Below are 22179 nucleotides of genomic sequence, written 5' to 3' on the forward strand. Positions count from 1 at the left end.
CCCGCTCACTGCATCAAGCTGACACTGCACTTTTTTACTGGAAGGGAGGATGCACTGCATAATCTCAATCATCTTTCTCAGTACTAGATGACTAACCCGCTGCTCTCTCCTCCTCCTCCTCCTCCTCCTCCTCACACTCCACTCCTCTCTTCTCATACACCACTCTAACAACTCCTCGTTCCCGTTCTTCTGTCCTTTCTAAACTGTTGTCCCCCCTTTACTGTCTGTCTTTTCTCTCTCCCTATATACCCATCCCCTCAGCTGCACACATTTCCTGTGCTAGAAAAATATGTGCTTGTTAGGCTGACAAATATTAAAGGGAAGACTGATTTTGGAGCCGACAACATCACTTCACAGTCACGACCTGGATGTCTAATAATAGGACCTCCTCGACTGGATCTGGCGGAAGCCAATAGCAACATGCTCAAGACAAGTCTTTAATGTTCAGAAAGTGCTTTGTAATAGTTTTACAGCTCCTATTATTATCAGTCACTGGAGAGTCATGATTGAAAAGTGAAAGCCCACTTGTAGATTAGAGGAGGTCTCATGTCCACAAATGTGTGTTTTTTGAACATCTGTGTGCTAAAGCTAAAGCTTGGGTCTTATTTTCTTAGTTTTGGCAATGATTCCTATCAGTAAAAATAATATTGTATTCACTAAGTTAGTTGCTGAGATCTGGGAAAGCAGTGACATCACTAAAAAGAAGTCTGATGAGGGAAGAAACATGCAGTGAGACCATCAAATATTTCAAACAAAGCCCCAGGTTCATTCACTAAAAGACTTGCCATTAGAGGTTGAAACCTTTGTGATTTTAAAAAAAGGCTTAATTTGTTAGCATACAAAAAAGTGGACCAGCATGATTGCAACTTGGTTTCTTTTATGTCCATGATATCCACCAACGCTGTATTCTAAGGTCTACAAACATCACCACAGTTTGTCCTCCCTATAAAAAAGACAGCATCAGTCGTTCTAGCAAATTCCCATAATTGACATTGGTTGTTTTCCCGTTTCTTACCGGGTCAAGTCACATACCCAAACCAAGATGTTTATCTAACCTAAACAAAGGACTTAAGCCAAACCTAATCTTTCCCTAAACCTAACCAAGTTGCTTTTGTGCCTAAATCTAATCAAACCTAAACCACAGTTAGTGTGGTGTGCAGTTACACACAACGTACAGTATTTTGTTGTTTCATTTGTAGGACTTGTTGGGTAATGTGGAGCACCTCTCCACGATTCTGAGATCAGAAATGCAAAACCGGCGCGGATTTACAGCCACAGCAGCTCTGCTTTTCTTTCAGCCCTCCTCACCACTGAATGAATTTGGCCTGCTTGCAGAGTTGATTTACTACCTTATTAGAGGAAATGGAGCATTATGTCTTTTGCGGTCGTCTTTCTTCCCACCATTCAGGATTTACCATTCCCTGAACGATGGCAGTTTACACCCAGCACTGCCTCATATGTCATTCTGTCGAGGTGCGTGTGTGTGTGTGTATGTGTGTGTGTATGTGTGTTGAGGGCGGGGTCACTGCACACGCTCACTGAAAGCCAACCGCACCTTCCCCACTGCCCCGCCACCCCCATGGCTCCCATCTATTCTGCCCATTTAAGGAAAAGCTGATGTTCACACAATCCGGGGCCTAAATGAATGCTGTTCTCGCCGTGAGCTGCTGCTGAATGCTGCTGCTGCTTGCAGAGCTGCGGCAGCGACGCATGTCTTCACCATTTTGTCAGCAGATGGATGGAGCAGCGCTGGGGGGCGGGAGATGAAGCGGAGGGGGTATGGGATAGAGAAGTATGAGTGACAGGTGTGTGGTGTCTTCATTTGTCAAGTCAGCCAGGTGTGTCAGCTGAGCTAGAGGGTGAGGAGAGATGAAAGGAAGTGCGAAAGGAAATTAAAAGAGTAGAGTGAGGGAAATGGGAAGGAAAGGAAATAAGGCAGGAAAGGGAGGTTAAAAAGGGGAAGGAAAAGAAAATAAAGGGCAACGAAAGGAAATAAATGAGATGAGAGGAAAACGGGAGGGGAGGAAATGAAAGGAAAGAGACGAGGAAAAAAAAGGAAAGGGGAAGTAAAAGGGAGAGGAGAGGAAAGACAGGAGAGAAAATGAAAGGGAAGGAGTATAAAGGAAGAGAAAAGGAAATGTGGTGAGGAAAGGATAGAGAGAGAGAGGACATCCATGTTTAGGTTCATATCAGATAGCCAATGCAATGGTAGCTGGAGGCAGTCTAAATGGCATTTGTGCAGTTTTTTAAGTTTTCTCTGCTGTCATTGTCCTTCAGTACTGACACACACACACACACACACACACACTGTCATTGTTTCTCTCTTTCTCAGTTTTACAGGCACACACACACACACACACACACACACACACACTGCTTTGTCCCCCTTTCTCTCACTGGCTCTTCACCGTGATTTGGTTACCATGGAGAAGCACATTTTTTAGGCAGAAGGAGGCTGACATTATTACATGAGAGAGATGGCACTGCTTATTCTCTACGTACACACACACACACACACACACACACACACACACACACATCCCGCCTACAGGCAGTCACCCACGCCACGCTCTTCTAGGCAAGATGATTTCAGAAATATCCTACATATACATACTGTACACATATCTGCACACACACAGACACATTCTCGCAGCACATTGCGCTCCTCAGCACACAGCGAGGCAGCGAGATGAACTCGAGGTGACACTATATAGTGGGCTGCCTCTGGACGGAGCTGATTGGTCAGCTTCGCATACACACACTATAGAGTGGGGCTTATGTATGTACATTTACTTCACACACAATTCATTCCCCCTACAATATTTTCCAGGCTATCCAGGAATGCAGAGCACAATCACTCCAGTGAAGGATTATATGAATTATATCCTTTGTGTGTGTGTGTGTGCCCATGTGTTCTATAGCTTCTTTATTGTTTACTACCCCCCCCCCCCTCTACAGCGTAGGCTTTAAAGCACATTACAAACACATGGAGGCGTGCCATTAGAAAATTATATCTGTTTTTAATGTGTCTCTTTTGGTCTGAGAACACGCTGGCCTGTGAACAGTCCTCCCATGATGTGCGTTCTTCTGTATGATGCTCTCATTCACGGATTAAGCTTCAGAGCATTTCCTCCTCTTTGTTGGAAGCGACTAGCACAGCAACCTATAGATGCTCACGGGCCATCTGGGTGCTGATTGAACCTCAATACCAGGGCTGGGTATTGTCTGAAAATGTTCTATACTAGTGCCGATATGATGCCATCACCAAAATGATACCATGCCATGAGAAATATAAAAAAAAAGCCCCTTTCAAATTTTACCAAAGAAGTCAAGTTCCAGTGTTGCCAAGTGTATGAGAGGTTTTGTACTTGTACGATCATTTCGCCCCTTTGTATGATGTACGAAATATATATCATTCTAAACTTCCCTAAATGTACGATCATTTCCGCGTGTCATGCTGTCGTTTCCAATTTTTTCCATGATAGTGAAACTGTATGGAACTACTGTGGTTTGGAACCTGTGTGATAATTCATTGTACGTTAACTACTGTTTGTCAGTGATGTACAGAAAACTGGATCTGACAATGATGATACAATCACGATTTCATTTCATGTCGGCTCACAACGTCTTATAAACTTTTTGTGACTGTATTTTACAATTTTCGCTTGGCATCGTTTAGTCTCGCATAGCCAAGACCTATCTCCACACTTTGGAGAAAGGTCTGGCTTAACCCCTTCATCATTCTGGTATGGGGGGAAAAAAACGCTCAGGCTAGTTTCTATTTCTTTAAACCAGTCGCAGTCGTCTTGGGTGGTGCTAAGCCCAGGATGCAGCAGCGGATCCCAGAAAGGGAGGAGAATTCTGACTGAAATAGTCAGCCAATTGCAGACTTATCCCAACAGCCTACATCCAGTGAGTCAGACTAGTCATTGTTTGACTGTCAAACTCTTTCATTTGGCATAGTTAGCTTAGCCTCAAGTTTTAATTGTTAGTGGTACAAACATGCAGCTGTACAAGAACCTCATGTAAAAAATTATTATGACCAACTTTCGTTACTTGACGGTTTTGATACTCTTAGTTCTACGGACACATTTCGGTTGGTACCCATAATGTAATGAAGTTTGATACCAGCCCCACTTATTACTCCTTGAGTGCCATTCGAAATGTGTCTGTAGCCCCAACTATTTAAAACTGTCAAATATCAAAATATATATAGTTTTGATAAAATGTCAAAAGAAAATCATGTTTAAATTCTTCAAAGCAAGGCATTGGAAAAGATATCATATTGGCACCAGAATCGAAAATTTCAATAGCCCGAGTTGTAGGTCTTCACAATAAAGAGTTAAAAGTGGCATAATAGGTATCAAGATGTGAGAATTACTTGTTTCTATTTGGCTGAATTTTTGCATTTGTATCAGGAAGAGTATCTTATATCCCATCATGCACTAGGAAAGAAGGCAGTAGGGGGTTGGGGCATCTGGGTTTAATCTCTAACCTGTGTTCTGCCTGGGGGGGGGATCTATAGGTTAGAAGTTGTGATTTCTGAGCTGGTATTGTCAGCTGATGACGAGTTGAATAATGATGAAGAGCTGAAAGGATTACTGGCTACTGCTAATCTGTGGCCCCTCAGCTGAGGTAAAGAGGTGGAGAAAGACAGAGAGAGAAAGATACTGTAGTGTGTGGCTGGGCGGCTGCCCGACAGCTGTGGGCCGTGCGGGCAGCTGATTTACTTTAGATTAGTCTGGACATGCGCCAACTAGGATTCAATCAGGCCATGATGAATGTGCTTTGGCGCGCTGAAGGCTAACTGCTAACTGCTAACCTGACTGCTAACAGTCCATCCCACTGGCCATCAAGGAGTAACATTTTGGGGTTTCTAGAGGTCTCTAGAGGTGTTTCGTTTTCAACGTGTGCCAAGCTTCCGCGGTGGAACACAAGGGACGACTGTGTTTCCTCTTTGCTTTGGATTTATTCTCTGAAAAATAAACCGTTGGGATTATAAATACGGAGGGAGATAAATCCTGTTTTTGTGCGGTCGAAGTGAGGTGATATTCAGTAGCCATGGCTACATGTGAGTATTTGATGCTGTCCATGGGTTTGATTTAGAACATTTAGAATCACATTTGATCATGGCTACATTACACAGTCATCAATCTTATTTTGTGCCTTTCATAGAATCGTAGTGCATCATCTTTGCACATGCAGGCAATGGTTTTCTGTGATTTAGCCTCTGTCTGGAATAGCTGTACTCTTTCTCCTGTTAGATGAAAACAATACATACATATGTATACAGTATTACAATATTCTTTGTAGCCCTCTGAAGTGTGATTTTGTTTATTACTATTATGTATACCACCAACATGAGCATAATAGATACATCTTAAAAAAGAATACATTTTTTTCATGGTTACAATGCAATAAGAGTCAAAGAATTCACAGCAATAGAACTAAGGGGTAGGTGAAACATGACCCCTAAAGGGTTCTGTAGTTTTTCTAAATAGCAGTAAAGAATGTAGCATAGTCCTCACCAAGCTGTGTTCACAGATAATGTGGAAATGGTAAAACAGCCAGCCTGTCATATCTGAGTGCGCTCTAATATTTGATTAGCTGTAGCAAAGGAATGAGGGGAAAGCATGAGGGGGAATACAAGTGTTAAAATCTAATTCTCTTTTCTTTTTTTTTTAAGATGAGCTACCACCATTTATGTGAACTAAAAGGCGTTATAAGAGGTGTTTTGACATTTGACATTAGACAGAACAAGACTTTTTAATGTCTAGGAGACATTGTATCTGCTCCCATGAAGTTAATAACGCTGCATTTGTTTCATGCTAGGCAATATGTTCAATAAAATGAATTTGTGTTGTGTAGATGTTGACTTCTGTGTCACAGGCATGCCTAACCACTTTTTCGTTTGGTATTCCATTTGCTAAATGTTCTTCTTTAATGCTACTGAATCCACCTTGAAAACACGTTTGTCCTTCCAACCCCTGTAGGTAATGTGGGTATGCAACCTGTGCCGTAAACAGCAGGAGATTCTCACCAAATCAGGAGAATGGTTTTCGGGGTCAGGGGTGCGGCCTGGGAGCCTGGGCACCTCCTTGAACAACCCAGGCACAGGAGGTGAGGGCCAACGGGACAGGAAGCTACTCCGCTCCAGGTCCCAAGCTCCGCCCTCCGGCACCAACACCAACACAGGGCCGCCGGACGGGACACATCCACCAGCCGGTGTCACTGCTGCCAAGGTTGCTGACACCATGCCTGGCTCCCGCTCCCAAAGTGAACCACCTAGAGAAAAGTAAGGCATCAAGATACACACGTTGAACTCAACGTCTGTGATATTTCATCCCTATGCTGCAGTAGCTGCCACTACAGGATATTTTATATGTACAACCTATACCTTTTTTCATTATGATGGGAATTGGAGAATTGGAGAATGGGAACCATATTTTTTTTCAAAACCCAGAAAGCTAGGACTGCTTGCTGGATAAAGCTCCTCTTGTTTTTTAATCCCTGGGGTAAAAAAAAAAGAATAGATCTGTGTCTGTTCTAGCTTAACCAGTGGAGAAGCTAGGTCACAGGTTTTAGTCTTGAGAGGTCTTTGATTCAATCCCATTGTTTTCATTCAGTGGGTGAGTTAGGTAAGCATTCATCACTGTCTCATGTTGGTTAAGTTTTAATCTGTTCGTACAAAAATGACCCAAGATTTTGCAAATATAGAAAGGAATGTTCTTAGCACAGGATATTTCTGTACAAAAAAACTCTTCTCAGCACTGTTTTCATATCGAAAATGCAAACGTTGCTCACCTGTTGAAATGGAAATGATGCACCTGTGTTTATGTCTGTGTCTGCAGACTACATGGTACAATGGTATAATGAATCCTCTTCTAATACAGGAAAAGGCCAGTTTCCCTCCATGAACAAAATGGTAAGGGTGGCCTGGGGCGTGGTAGTGGCCGGAGACCTGCTGGGAAGTTGCCATCTCAGTCATCCCTGGATGAGCGAGTGGGGCCAGGGGAGAGAGGAGAGAGACGGTTAGGAGAAGGACGGAGGCTGGAGAAGATCCATTCTACGGACTACGTGGATGGGGTGGAGAACTTGGGTCGTTCAGAAACACACCGGAGACGTCCAGAGGATGAGGAGCAGAGGGAGCGTCAGCGCCGTGAGGAGGAGTTCCAGAATCGTTACCGTAGTGATCCCAACCTGGCACGATACCCAGTGAAACCACAGAAGGAGGAGCAGGAGATGCGCATGCATGCTAAGGTGTCCAAGGTTCGCCACGAACGACGACACAGTGATCTGGCGATCAACGAGGTCGGACTGGGGCCTGGTGAAGGTGGAGGAGGCGGTGCAGGGGAGGTGCCTGAAAATCGTTTAGCCAGGAGGGGTGGAGGTGGGGAGGGAGACCGCAAGGTCCTCTTGGAGAACCACCGAGCCTGCTCTGTGGATAGGACCGTGGGGGTCGGAGGGGGAGCTCCACCTTCTGGAGGTGGAGTGAGATCGGGACCCCAACCTGGGGGACCGGTGCCTCCAGATTGGGGCCTGAACAAAGGCCGCCTAGAGCCAGGTACAACGCGGACACCAAGGGACAAGGGTGGGGATAACCTTCTGAGGAAGGACTCTCAGAGCTCGGACCAGTCTGAGTCTTTGCGGCCGCCCCCTCCACGGTCATACAAGAGCAAGCGCGGAGTCAACAAGAGGCAGATGTCCATCAGCAGCTCAGAGGAGGAAGGCGGCTCCACGCCCGAGTACACCAGCTGTGAGGACGTGGACATGGAAAGCGTCAGCGAGAAAGGTCAGTTAGACAGATGTGCTCACTCGCACTAGCTTACTAAGCTAAATATATCTGAACTTGCATACCTTGCACTGTTTGCTGTCATCCATTTCCTTACATTAGACACTGTTCCTTATAGTTATTTGTTGAAGCTAGCTAAGTCTTTCTTTTTCTACTCACCAAAAGTTGTTAATGACCTGCTGCAGCTCTGACCTAGCTCACATGCTCATCCTTAATCTGCACATGTGATCCTCATTCTGTCTACCTGAATCATAAAGGACCTTAATTTAACCTTTGCATTTGTTATATTCTCATTGTTGTCCAGAGACCGCCTGTATCACCTACTGTGTATCCAGTGTAGTGTGGGCGGGATTAGAATCACAGCAATAATAGGGCTCATGGCTAATTGTAGCCTGACCTGCAGCTGATACTCTGAGAGACAGAAAGATCCCAATTGAATGATTGGACAAATGACACGTTTTTTTAATCTGGGAAAGAATTCTTTTTCAGATGGTTGTAAAGATTCAATGATCCCAAAACTGCTGAGTAAAATAAGAATACCATAAAAAAAGCTCCTTTCCATTGCAACGTCTTTCCTCTTCCCTCACTTCATGGCCATATTTTCCCCACCCTAGCATCTAAAATAGCCTTGGTAGTAAAATTACGATAATGTGCAAAAAAAAATCAGAGAGATATTTTGGGTCGTAAGATTATTCTAATACCACCACATTCTAATTTCGGACTGTAAAACTATAAGATAAGTGATAGGATGAAGCACCCACCCACCACACTGTGCATTACTATCCCTGTGTGTCATCTACACCTCTGTGCTGTGGCTAAACCCTGCTGCTCTCAGGACAGCTCTCATTTATTTGGAGAGTCCCTGTGATTTAGGCCAGCAGATTTGTGGAATTAGGCCAGTGGCTCGCTTGCTACGTAATGCTTCGCAAACAGCCAGCTGCACCAGCCAACCATGGACCACCAGCTAAAATCAAGCCTGGCTGTGGTCGCATGCTGCATGGTCACCACTGGCTTCTTGGTACTTATGTATTTTGCAGCTCACTGCTGTTAGAGGAGCGATGCTAGGCTGTGCTATAAGCCATGGGAAAGCGTCTGAATTCAAGAGGCAGTAGGTAGAGTTAGCTGTGCTCTATCAGCTTATCTCTCTCACCAGTCACAGAAGGGGCCTGTTCCAGATGTTTTAATCCAGATTACTATAACTCAGGGACTGGTAATGGGTAGATGGTGTGGATTGAGATTATTAGCTGTTTTAAACACTCTTTAGCTAGCTGGGCCTCAAAACAGGATGTCTCCTTTTACTCTCATCTGTGGCATGATGCAACTTTTGCAGAATAATGTGCAGCATGTTTTCCTACATAGACGCATTTTCGGTTTTTAGTTCTATATTTTTGCATATGATAAAAGAAAAGAAAAGAGAACAAATATACAATAGCATAAGAAAATGCACAGGTGGGATGAAAAAACCCTGAGGGGCTGCAAAAGGAACCTACCTAGCATTGAACTTAAAGACAGCTGTGTATGCTTGCCACAAATATACAATATATAGAGCTAAAAATAGAAATATAATTTAAAATAGCTAAAAGAGAGAAAACAATTTCTAAAGAAAAAATACTAGAGATAAAAGGAAGAAAAAATAAAGAAAACAATAACATATAGAGAGTGTTGCAGGGATGATGTAGTTTTGTAGGCCAACCCAGAAGTTAGCATCGTCCTGGTTCCCTCGACAAAAAGCCAATGGGATTTTTCCTTTGGATTTTGGATTATTGCAGAAAATAAGCTCTGCGGATACTTAGAGTATCATAGTATCAACACACTATGAGTATAAACACAACAAGGCTGTAAAGGCGGACTAGTGTGTAGATGACTTTCCTTGTTTGGCATGAAGGTGTTAAATGCCCCCGACAACCTCTGTCGTCTCATTTAGCCACTTGTTAGCAACCGCCTTTTTTTAAGACACGTAAAAGCTTCAAAATTTACGAGTGGGGGTACCTACTGCCGTATTTTATGTGGTAGAACAATATGTGAAAATCTCATAAGCTTGTGTTAACCACAGAGCTTATTTCAGGCATCTAACAAAAAACCCAATGACTTTGAGACGAGGGAACCGGAAGTGTAAAAATACTAACTAATTTCCGGGATTTAGGACTCATTCCTACAGCAGTCTATTTGCACTGCTTTCATACACTGTATTATACCTCATTTACATAGTGCTGTTTTTCTTTTTCTGATTTTAGAAGAAATAGCATTTTATGAAATGTCATTGCGTTGTGGTTGGTGTTGGCTGATTACATTATTAAGTGCTGATGTGACAGTCTCGACAAGAGAGGCTTTGGTGTCAAGAGATGGTCTGGGTGTTACTGCAGGTTTATGAGATGTGATAGAAAGCCTCCTGTTATGCATCTGCAATCACGATAAACTGCCTCATAATTAAAGTGTAAGGGCCTCACAATTAAAAGGTCTTTGTTAGACTGTAACCGTCCTCAAATTAATAAATGAAACAAACATAAATGCCATATTTCCACCACATTTCCACATTCAGTTTGTTTGCGGTTTGACTTGCACGCTTTTAATTACTTCATCTCATTGTGCCCTCTTCCTAACTCTTAATATTTATATAACAGTAGGGTAAGGAAATATTTGTTTTACAGGTTATCTGGAAATGTGTTTACAATGTGCGCTAAATTTGAAACATTATAAAGACAGTCAAAGTGAAACTTTTACACCATGCTGTGTACAGTATGGCTGGTTGTAAGGCTGAATATCTCTTTGTATAACTTAGTTTTCTAATGCCAGTAAAAGATCCATATTGGATCTATTGATTACTTGTAGGTGTTTGTCCTCCAAATGCCTGCCTGACAGGTAAACATAAGCTTCATTAGTTTTAAGCTATAAATCAGGTAGATGGGATTTCACAGACAGTAGAATGGACTGTTTGCACATTTAACTGGATTATAATCACTGATTTAGTGGTTAATATAAAAAGCTTAGTGGCTCCACTCCCACTTGTGATCATCATAAGGTAATTACATTAGGAGGAAACAGCCCAGCGCCATATTTACAGTGAAGTATGAAGTATGACATCACCTAACATACTGAACATTCTGAAGTCATGTAGACCAGCGAAACAGTCTGTCAGCTATATTTGACAGGTTAAAAAGTTGTAAAGTAGATGAAACGCAAGCACTGAGGCAACACATTGCTCAGATTACAGATTTTGTTTTTCATCACCAAACACACATGAAGTATAAGAGGAAGTTATGTAATTTTCATGCAGAAATTGGTTGATTATATGTTTCAAGAATCCATCCATAGGCTGAGGCTTTAAAGTCACAGCAGCTTTGACTCAGTATTTGAAGTAAAATGGAAGCAGGGAGCGATTCAATGTAATTGGGTTACTTCCTTGGTGTAAGGAAGAACACCAAGGTGATAATGGTGCTGAGGAAATGGAAGGGGATGTCTGCTGTTGGGAGGACGCCGCGTCCCAGTGTGTTTGCACTTTAGCCGTAGAACGAGCATGCACTTGTTGTACTGTGCTGTACTGTATGTGTCGGAGCAGAGAGCATTAGCAATGATGTGGAAAGAGTCTTTTACAGTTGAGAAAACTTAATCACATCACATCATAAGGCATTCCGTTTTAATCATTGATACATTGTAATGTGGCCGGCTGACTCATTGGAGAATTTGTTTTCTGTCCTTTCCACAATGTAGGACATCAGTGCAAATGTGAAAAAGAGAAAGGCGAGAAGGAAGCCATTGTTTTAACGCTGGTGCAGAATTCTTATATTTAGCACTGAGGATTTAAGGTTTTTTCTGCTGTAAGTCTCTATGGTCTGGGACATTTCAGACACTTAGGGGTTCATAATTTGTTGCGGGAAGAATGTTGAAAATGCAAACTCACCGAATGGTAGGCGATGTTCTCCGCAACCTTTTTAGTGTGAAGGAATTACAATGCAAAGTAACAAAGTAACAATTTATTTTATTACAAACCATGTAAAATCTAAGATGGCGCTACATTGCACTACATACAGTACAATAGTACTGATTTATATACACATACAGACTATCTTCCATTATAGAAATAATTAAAGAAGCATTATAAGGTCAAATTACTCTCATTAACAACACAGGCACTGTGTTTTCTACAGTGAGACTCTTTCTCTCTCACACACACACACACATACAGAATGACAAACATAGTGTGGCAGCTACTATATGGCACAAGAGTGTATAAGCACATTATTAGTAGAGTTGCATGTTCTTAAAATGATGACGCAAGACACGCCGTGATACTTGCCCCTATTGTCTTCACCATAAGCACAAACAAAACAAAACATAACATTAGAAGTTTCTCTATAAATGTACATTGTGTCTTTCGGTAACATGATGCACACAGTTATAGCTACAAGAAAGGGTTATATAAGCAGCAAAATTATAGAAACATTATCCAACACTCAAAACACATTACTGAGCGATTGGCAATACATTTGACATACTATGTGATCTGTTGCAAGTCATGGCATTAAACTAGCCAAGGCTGCTAAGGTCCTCTATTCATCTATCTTATACATATGGGGCTGTCACTCAGCCTACTGGTTTGTGTACAGGCTGGGATCTGCCAGCTCACGTTGTGGTCGTTGAGTGTTTGAAGTTATTATCAGTGTTTTTTTTTAAAAACCCAGCACAATTTGCTTTCCCCAACAACTTAAACAATACAAACAATAAATCCCTATTTTCATCCCAAGGAAAAAATATGATAAAAAATAACCTTTTACTTTCTGTTTGTTGCCACCACGTCCTCTTCACCTGGCTCTCTGAGGTGATGAAGTCCAGTGTGATGGGCTGGAAAATGTACGACGACAAGAGATTATGTCAATGGCAGAGCAGAGATGCTGCGATATCCCGGGGGGATAAATACTAAAACCAACTGACCAGTCTTACAGGCCATTTGACAATGGCACAGATCACATACAGTGTCTTCCTCAGTCAGGGTAAGTCTTTGGACATTTTAAAGTCGAGATGAAACGGCATTTTGAGAGTATCTAGCTCTGTATCGTGGTATATTTCCAAGTGAAACAGGATAGGTAGATGGGACATAACATTGGGAGGAATTTGATTTGAACGTTGAAAAGTGGGCGTGTCATAACTGACATACTGTTGCTAGCTAGCTAACTAATGAATCTTAGCTTTGTGCTGCTAAAAGTTGAAGATAGATTGATGGGTGGATGTCATGATATTATTGATTGAAATTGGATGGTTCAGTCTATCTATATGTAAGCACACGTCACGATTGGATTTTGATATAAGAAAACAAGGAATTTTTTTTTTTTTTTACTTTTTTGGCATATATTGTTAAATAGGTGCACAATATGACCGGGGATGTGATGTTTTTTTGTTTCATCTTGACTTTAAACATGCCTGTTTAGCCTAGCATATATTCCATAACCGGCATCATCTCCACTGATTTCTAACTATCTTTTGTACACAGTTTTTTGTCTCCCTCTGTGAAGTACACTGCAATGATGTGTGAGGGCAGGAGGACATTTTTGTTAGCATAGCTACCTAACATGATTAATACATGTGGTCAGGTTGAACTGAACCAATGAACAATGAACAAAACTGAATGTGTAAATTCTGTTGAATGACACTAAAGACTATATGAAATTAGCACATACTGTTATTTTGGTAGCTTGTTGAGACCATGTGGTGAAAGTACCGTAAAACAGGTTGACGGGAGTCCAAGATTGTGATGCAGAGATTCTTTCTATATGATGTCGGAGGGAGTTTGTCGAACTTTTTCAGACTACGCTTGGTAAACTAGCAGATGGAGCAGAATAGGAGCACAGGCTGTGTGACGCACACACACACACACACACACACACACACACACCCACACTGTTTATCAAGAACAATACTATGTTAATACCTGCAAAGAGCTGATGCTTTGATGTGGCATCAGTTAGAAGAGCAGCCCTGATTTTGTAATCTGCCCAGTGTGTTCATCCTCCAAAACCAGAAACCCCCTACTCAGCAGTTCAAACTGTGGAGTCAGGATCTATCCTCTCAAGTATTCTCAGTGGACTTTCAGATTTCAGATTAGCAGCACTGAAGTCATGTCTACTCAGACTTTTTATTTATTTTTTTCTGATCTCCATCGCCCATGCTCTTATTGGCTAACCTATCGGAGCAGTCACATCCCATTTGACACCCACTGATTACAAAAAAATGTTTTTATGTGCTGCATGTTTTTTTCCCATAAAGTTTAAACTCTATTATCTCCCTTCCTGCTCTCTTTTGCCAGAAGCTTCAGCTGAATCCTTCATCTTGCTCTGTGCCACGCTCCAACATTTCACTTACCTTGAAACCGAGGTTCCTCAAAGTCTTTTAGTTCCCCATCTGATGTCGTCTTTGCTGTTGCTTATATTGCTGTGGTGGAAAAGTGGCCATGAATCTCGCTGCTCTGCTCTGGTGTGATGCTGGGCCAGTTAGTCCTTCTACTCGAGCCGACCATCTGTCAGTGTTAATGAGAGCTGGGATCCTCTGACAGTCACTGGTGTCTTTGTCCCTGGCCAGGCTCTGGCATGAGTTTTGGACAGGCCAATTTGGAGCATAGTGAATCAGTTTGATTATGAATGAATTTTTTTAATGAATTTTTTTAGCTGTGTAGCTGTTTAGTTCTGTAATGACGTTTTTATTGGTTTTTGTCAGTAACATTATTATAGAACTTTTTATTGTCCTTGTGGTTCTTTTTCCTTCTATTTAACATGTAATATTCAAAAGAGCATAGCATTTTAAGGAGGTTTATTCACAAGGAAAGTCGCAACTCTGTAACTTTGTGGAATCTGGCATAACATGTAACTACGGAGCACGACAAATCCTGATAGAGATGATATTTTTTTCTTGTGTGCATATGGGACATAGGGGACTTTATAAATACATTTTATGAATGATTTGCTTTTGTGAAGTGTATTTGAAGTGCATTTTCAACCTGCATAGATTTATTATATCACACACATTGCAGGCTTTAACACTCTACACTTGTTCTATACTTGATTTTGTTGGTCAATCAAGCAGACAATCCACAAAAAACACAACCCCTGCCTACTTTCCATCCCCCTCCAAAAAAAAAGTACAGGATTTGCAAAAAGCACATACAAAAATGAAGGGAAAAAAATAAGATAAATAAAAGGTCTTTCATTTAAATTGATGGATCAATAGGGTACAAATAAGAAGTCTTTCGCAGTCAGTATATTATCCAACAATGGCAGAAGTAGCTGCATTTCTCCAGTAAACAGTGTAGCAATTGTTTGTGGAAATATCCAATGTTGAGCGATAAGCTTTTTTTGCAGCTGAGGTACCAGCCAGCACTGAAGGATCATTAAGAAGATGAAGGGCTGAAATGTTCAATTTGTCCGGGTGGAGATTGTCTGTACATGGTTCCTGCCAAAAGGAGTATACCTTCGGAAGATGTATAATAAGAGGTCTTACCTGACAATGACAACGTGAGGCCCTGACAACATTGCCACAAACTCTGTCCAAATCTTATCTTTCCCCCTTTCATACCTGGAATTGAAACCATACAGTATGATATACAGGACATTTACAGTACATAAAGAATACTTGAGTACTGACAGAGGCCAAGTAACTTATTTCCTCCCCCTTTCTCTTTCTCTGTGCAGGTGACTGGGACTGTCATTCTCTAGATCCTACAGTGTGGCACGTAAGTTTCAGCAAAACATGACAGATTCAGAGCGTTCATGTGCTGCCTCTGCTACTACTGCTACTACTTATAGTAACTCACATACACTTGCTTGTGCTCACATGCAAACAGACACATATAAATTCTGAAGTGCATTAATACAAATAGGATCAAAACAGTAATGTTTGACATGCAATGACATATCTCACTATTTCCTTCCTTCCTCTCTGTTTTCCCTCCATTCCTTCTTACCCTCCTTCGCATTTCACAATGCCTCATAATTCCCCTCAAAACTCTTCCTGTAGCATCCCGTTACATGGCAGCCGTCCAAAGAGGGTGACCATCTAATCGGACGCATCACGCTAAGCAAGAGGTCAGCCATGCCCCGTGAGGCTGGCTCCCTCCTCGGCCTAAAAGTAAGCAGTGAATCACTCACGTTCAGACCTGGATCACGCCTAGCGTGTAAATAATTTAGTTAGTGTTTGCTTTAGCTTCAGGTGAGAGGAAATAGTGATGGTAATTCTTGTGAAAGCTGTGGCGTACTGGGTAACATTGAAAGGTGAAGAGAATTCCACGACACAAGTATGCATAATAATGTTGAGCAGTTACTGAATCCTGCAGAGAACAGCAAAATGCCATTGAGTCCACCAGCATGAACCTCCTTTTTCTCCTTTGTGTTCAGGTGGTAGGAGGCAAGATGACAGAGACAGGGAGACTGGGGGCCTTCATCACCAAAGTCAAGAAAGGCAGCCTGGCAGACGTCGTGGGACACCTACGTGCAGGTGTGAATCCCTCGAACACATTGTTTCTTCTGCAGGACCTACTGTACTTTTATGTGTACTTGGTTGATCGTGGTTTAAGTCAAAGGGAATTAAAATGTCATCAGTATGTATATCCTCAATGTTTCTGACCCCCTACATTAGTGTGCAATTTGACTGGTGCAATATATGTGTGGGGGCGGACACAACTATCACACAGCCAGTTAACTGGCTGTAGACTGATGTCGTCAACCATTGCTTAGTCCTATCTATAATTTGAGCACCCCCTAAATTACTCGATTCGATTCGAACCATGTGGTAATGTACACAGTGATGAGGTTACACAACTACTGGATACCAGTCCTTTGTATAATGTGGGATGTGTGCAGGAGCTGCAGATGACTAAGCAGAAATAACAAATAATAAAAAAAACTATCGTCTAGTGTGAATCAGTGCTAATGTTAGCAAGCTAGACTAACCAGCTTCCACTTTCCAAGTGAAGCAATTTAGCCTAGCTTGTTAGCTTTCACTTTCCGAGGGGATTACGAACGTAATAGCTTGATGGGTCCATACAAATGTTGACCGTTATAAAAGGTGAGACGGCTTAAATTGAGAATTAAAACTTCAGTTTGACATTAATGATGTACAACTCTCTGTTAGTATGTTGCTTTTTACTATCAAATGTAATGTGAGGTGAGTTTCAGGCTTGATCACCATTGTGTATCATGGCCATCTTGGTTCCAGGTGACGAGGTGCTGCAGTGGAATGGGAAGTCATTGCCGGGAGCGACAAAGAAAGAAGTGTACAACATTATCCTTGAATCCAAGGCTGAACCTCAAGTGGAAATAGTTGTTTCAAGACCTATAGGGTAAGATTAACGTTATCAGTGTGTAATAATCATCATTAAAGTTCTTGAGTGATGGCATTAATTTTTTTCTGACAGACACTATGTCTCCTTCCTTTATCTAAAAGCTCTATCCACCGAATTATGTCCAAAAACTTCTTGAGAAAAGTGTATAGAGCATATCAGTAAGTAGTGGTGATTTAATGGGTGGAGCCCCTTCCCCTTATGCCTTTCCTGAAATCCCGAGATCCAAGAGAAAACCACTTTTTCCAGCTATCCTTTTCTCCTCTACTACCCACCATGTTTAATATATAAATGTGCATCTGACTGACTGCTTGCTCTTCTTCTACCAGTCTTCTGAGTCTATTGCTCATTCATTTTTTAAAGATGAATGTACACTAAAGTCCTGGCTGTGTCTTTGCAAGTATCTCGATGTACATTCTGTACATTTGAAGCTCTCAGACTCTCTTTCGCTTATTACAGAGATATCCCAAGAATCCCAGAGTCCTCACACCCTCCTCTAGAATCTAGTAAGTGTTTATATAAGCAGCTGTATTTGGCTGTATATGTTATTACCATTGGTCTCTGCTTATGTAAGTAGCTTCTCTAATTTCACATTTTGGAGTTGATTGGGCTTTTTCCAGTGGTTTATAACAACACCTGTCGCTCTCTTTAACAGCAGGCTCCAGTTCCTTTGAGTCGCCAAAGACGGACCGTCCCTCTATATCAGTGATGTCCCCTACCAGCCCCGGGACCCTCCCTCTGGGACTGCCTGGACAGCTCTCTGTGAGTATCTGAAAGAGGAAGGGCAGAGGGTCCAGGTGAACGGACATGGATGTGGATAGAGGCTAACTGTCTTCCCACGTTTTTACAGGTGAAGCTGTGTTACGACAAAGTGGACCATCAGTTGATCGTCAACGTCCTTCAAGCCATAGACCTGCCACCTCGACCAGACGGACGACCTCGAAACCCCTACGTCAAGATGTACTTTCTGCCCGACAGGAGGTGAGGTCTTTGTATTCACTTTCTTTTATTTTGTAGGTCCATCTCACAGTGACCATACTCTGACACAGTCCATCAGTAATTACCTGCATGACAAAAGAGCATCACACCAGCAGTAAGGAATATTATCAAAGGAATATCTCTTGATCTTACAGTTTTAATTTGCAGCATGAAGAATTTATTTCAACGTTTAATTGAACATTGGGCATTTAATGCCATCAATTTGCCTTTGTCCATGCTTGTTATGTTAAAGGAATCCTGTCTTTGAAAGTCTTGTTTAGTCTAAACTACATGTGCTCACGCCTCTCTTCTAGTGATAAGAGTAAACGGCGGACCAAAACAGTGAAGAAGAGCGCTGAGCCCAAGTGGAACCAGACCTTCATATATTCCCACGTTCACCGGCGGGACTTCAGAGAACGCATGCTAGAGATCACAGTCTGGGACCAGCCCAGAGTCCAGGAAGAGGAGAGTGAATTCCTGGGAGAGGTGGGAGAAGAGGTTTTTCAAGTATATATTTTGGCCATTTTATGCTTTTATTAGAGAGTTGATAGTAGAGATGTTTGCAGGGATGTTGCAATTACATGATCAAGCGTCTTCAACCTGGAGGTCACCAGAGCCCTCCATGTCATTTTTTTTCTGCACCCTTACATCAAATATGAAATTCCAGTTCATTTTCTACACTTTTCTTCATACTTTGCCAGCATTTCAGCCATGTCTCAAATACATGTGACACAGTTGTAAATCTTGGGATGTTGACTAGAATTTACGATAAAGACATGATTGTCCACACAACATAAGCTTTCATAGACCAATTAAAGACTTGGTTCACAACCCAGGGGTTGGTTGAACTCACCACTCATCCTTAGTGACTTGCAGGTTGGTTATACTAAGGAGCAACAAGCCAAAAAGGTTGGGAATGTCTGCATTAAAGATCCCTGGGGTTGAAGCGGTTCCCCAGGAACACAGTCCCAGCTGCCCAAACACTGGAATGGATCCTTGTGGCTGTTTCTGTTTTGCTCACTCTTCCGCCCTTCCCCTCTCTCAGATTCTGATAGAGTTGGAGACAGCCCTGCTGGACGACGTTCCCCATTGGCATAAACTCCAGACACATGATGTGTCCTCTATACCTCTGCCCCAGCCCTCCCCGTACCTCCCACGCAGACACGTCCATGGAGACAGTCCCAGCAAGAAACTGCAGAGTATGTCTGGTTATATATGGTATTTTTACAGGCTATGTGTATATAAATACGAGTGTGTGTGCATGTAGGTTTAATCCCTGTTTTATGAACCTACAGGGTGCCTGGGTGTGTGGTGGTTAACCTTTTCTTTGCTGAGCTTTCTCTTTTGTGTCTCTCAGTGTGGGAGACTGACAACAGAATCTCTCAACCTTACCCTGTCCTGTATGTGTGTGTGTTGTGTTTGTGCGCGTGCAGGGTCTCATCGCATCATTGATACAGAGTTTGATGATGGTTTGATGGTAGTGACTAAAGGTGGGTGGGGGTCATGGTTACTGAGCATTTCCTTGTATTAGCCTGTAGGCGTCCAGCACTGGGTGAGAGAGCGTCTTCTTTGCATCCTCCCTCCATCTGTTTCTCCCAAACCTTCCGGCCTCCTTTTGGCTCCACTGTATGCTTTAGAACAAATTGCGCCCAAATTAAAGTAATTAATCTTTGCTGTATCAGCGAAAGGCAACGCTCCAAAGACTTTTGCAGTTCATCATATTTCTACTGGACTGATTTTGTATTGCAGTGTTGTAGCGTACAGCCTGTATGGTGCTGCAGTTTAGCAGCGCACTGCACTTCACTGAGGCTGCAGCGAACAATTTCTCCTCTTCTGCTGGGCCGTAGAAACACTGAAGCACCGAGTGCATGTTAGACTGTAGAGCTACAGTTGTTCACTGCCATTCCACTGAGTTTCCTGCCATTCTCCCGCATGCTTCTAGTCCTGCCCGGAAGTTGCTTACTTCACTTAAAAGGACACTGAACATGTACAGTAGAAGCTGAATTGGTGTTATCTTGAACAAAATAGAATCACTACAACTGCTTTGTTGTTTGACTGTTTCTGCTGTGGCTTCATTTCCTGTCAGATTTAGGTTTAAATAGTCCCACCTTTTTATGGTTCATTTTGGCATTTCCAAATACCAGATTGGTGTGGTTTGCCACATGAGGACGTTTATTGAGTGTTAGAAAGTGTGCCCAATCTACGACTTAATTGAACGCTGTAACGCCATGCTTATTTTTATTCTTCTTGTTCAGATTGAGATTTATACATTTTCTGGACACATTTGGGCCCATGAACTATACTATGATATATATACTGTATATATATATGATACATCTCATCCTTTAAACAGATGAATGCACAGTAGAGTTGTGAAGTGGGAGGAGCTCCTGACGCCAAACGCTTCTTCGTTGCAGTTGCACAATAAAACATGATGCCATAGTTGCTGAATTCATCCACAAGTGACCCAGAATCCAAAAGGGAGTTCATTTAAGCTGCAGATTGTGTAACCAGTTTTCTAAAACGCATAATCTCTACCTTCTGCTCGATGTACGTTAACAAAATTTTAAGCTTGGGAAACGAATGTTTCTTACCAAATTGCATCTTCGGGAGTCGCAGTTTTTATGTACTCAGGCTTGTACCTTGACATTCTTTGTCAAAGTACAACAAATTTTCCATCAATGTTGCTTTTGCACTGATGATTCAACCAGGAGAATTTCATATGCGACCAAGCCCGCGGAAGTGGTGCTCACCTAAATTTGTCTCTGCAGGAAATGAACGACACATTTACTTCTGGAACCCTGGATACCCAAAATAATTCCTTCCACTTTGCAACTCTATTTCATATCTTTTGTAGCATCTACAAGACAATTAAGCTAATACAGGTTGCGTAAATATTCATCTCATGCATTTTGTTGTATTATCTTCATTGTTCCGTATCTTGTGGATTATATATAACCTATTATTTGTGGCTGTAGTGGTTAAGTATTCCCAAGGGGTTAAAAGTCTGACATCTCATCTCATCTGGCACTCCATGCACGTTAAAACAAGAATTGAGAGATGAGAACCTCACTGATCTCAGGTCAGAGACATTGCAGAAACAGTCAGCTACTCAGTCTAGCTCACATGACCAGCTAACCTGTTTGCTAGCTGTTCATTTGCCTGTAAAACATCCTGATGTGATGTTCTACAGTCCGTAAGAGAATGGCGTCTGTAGTGGTAGTCAGCAGCACTATCACTGACAACTGGAACACACAACTAATGCCTGGACGTGTGTGTGTGTGTGTGTGTGTATGTTTCTGTGTGTGTATCTGTGTTGGTATGTGTGTGCGTGTGTGTGTTGTATCCATGAATCAACAAACGTGTGTGTGTGTGTGTGTGTGTGTGTGTAGGTGCAGAGCGTAACTCCAGGGAGAGAGAGCGGGGCAGTACGTTGGCTGTGCCTGAGCAGCAGCGCAACGTCCAGCACCGCTCCCGTTCGGTGTCTCCTCACAGAGAGGACTCCTGCAGGGCTCGGTCACGGCCCGCACACGTGCCCATGCAAAGGTCAGCGTCGCCTGCCAGAACCACCTGGTGGACTGTCATTGGAGTGTGTGTTGTCTGTGGTGACAGTATTCCAGCATCAAACAGTATCTAAAAGGTTTTTTCTATGCACTACACAAGCAGTATGGAGATTAAAGAGCTAGTAATTACTGACTTGAAGTGATCTCAGTGTTTGAAGGGAATGCCACTGTAGAGTCTCAATTGTACATTTATGCTTTTTAATCAGATTTTTACAGAGTCCCCCTGTATATGTGTCAGAGAACTCATGCAGTTTGTTAACATGTATTTATTAATCACTACTTTACGGCCAAATCACTGCCAAGTAATATACACATCACTGCTGTTGGCATGACAATGTAGTTAACCCCTCTGACAGTTGTAGATAGCCAAATATGTTAAAGCCAGTCTAGCCTACGTGGAAAGGGGGATCATGCCCTTTGAGCCGCTGAAATGCTTTTAATGTGAAATACCTGTGTAGGAAGTGTTGAGTTTCATCGATGGTGCCTTTTGATTGAAAGAAAAAAGCAAAGTGGAAGCAAATGGA

General features: G+C 42.3%; 1 protein-coding gene across 3 annotated transcripts in view; it reads left to right on the plus strand.

Moving 5' to 3' along the window:
* The window catches only part of LOC139290900 (regulating synaptic membrane exocytosis protein 1-like), a 66558-nt gene that overhangs the window by 26109 nt on the left and 18270 nt on the right, over positions 1-22179 (plus strand). For 2 of the 3 annotated variants that reach the window (XM_070912730.1, XM_070912736.1), the window contains exons 5-17: positions 5994-6295; positions 6894-7792; positions 15469-15509; positions 15794-15904; positions 16171-16270; positions 16991-17114; positions 17574-17620; positions 17770-17876; positions 17965-18095; positions 18407-18578; positions 19138-19291; positions 19526-19582; positions 21485-21638. In XM_070912730.1, the coding sequence (XP_070768831.1) occupies positions 5994-6295; positions 6894-7792; positions 15469-15509; positions 15794-15904; positions 16171-16270; positions 16991-17114; positions 17574-17620; positions 17770-17876; positions 17965-18095; positions 18407-18578; positions 19138-19291; positions 19526-19582; positions 21485-21638 (2399 nt within the window). The remainder of the gene's footprint in view (positions 1-5993; positions 6296-6893; positions 7793-15468; positions 15510-15793; positions 15905-16170; positions 16271-16990; positions 17115-17573; positions 17621-17769; positions 17877-17964; positions 18096-18406; positions 18579-19137; positions 19292-19525; positions 19583-21484; positions 21639-22179) is intronic. The other variant, XM_070912743.1, reaches the window with a different exon arrangement.

This window comes from Enoplosus armatus, chromosome 2 (genome assembly GCF_043641665.1).
Source record: "Enoplosus armatus isolate fEnoArm2 chromosome 2, fEnoArm2.hap1, whole genome shotgun sequence".
Classification (NCBI taxonomy): domain Eukaryota; kingdom Metazoa; phylum Chordata; class Actinopteri; order Centrarchiformes; family Enoplosidae; genus Enoplosus; species Enoplosus armatus.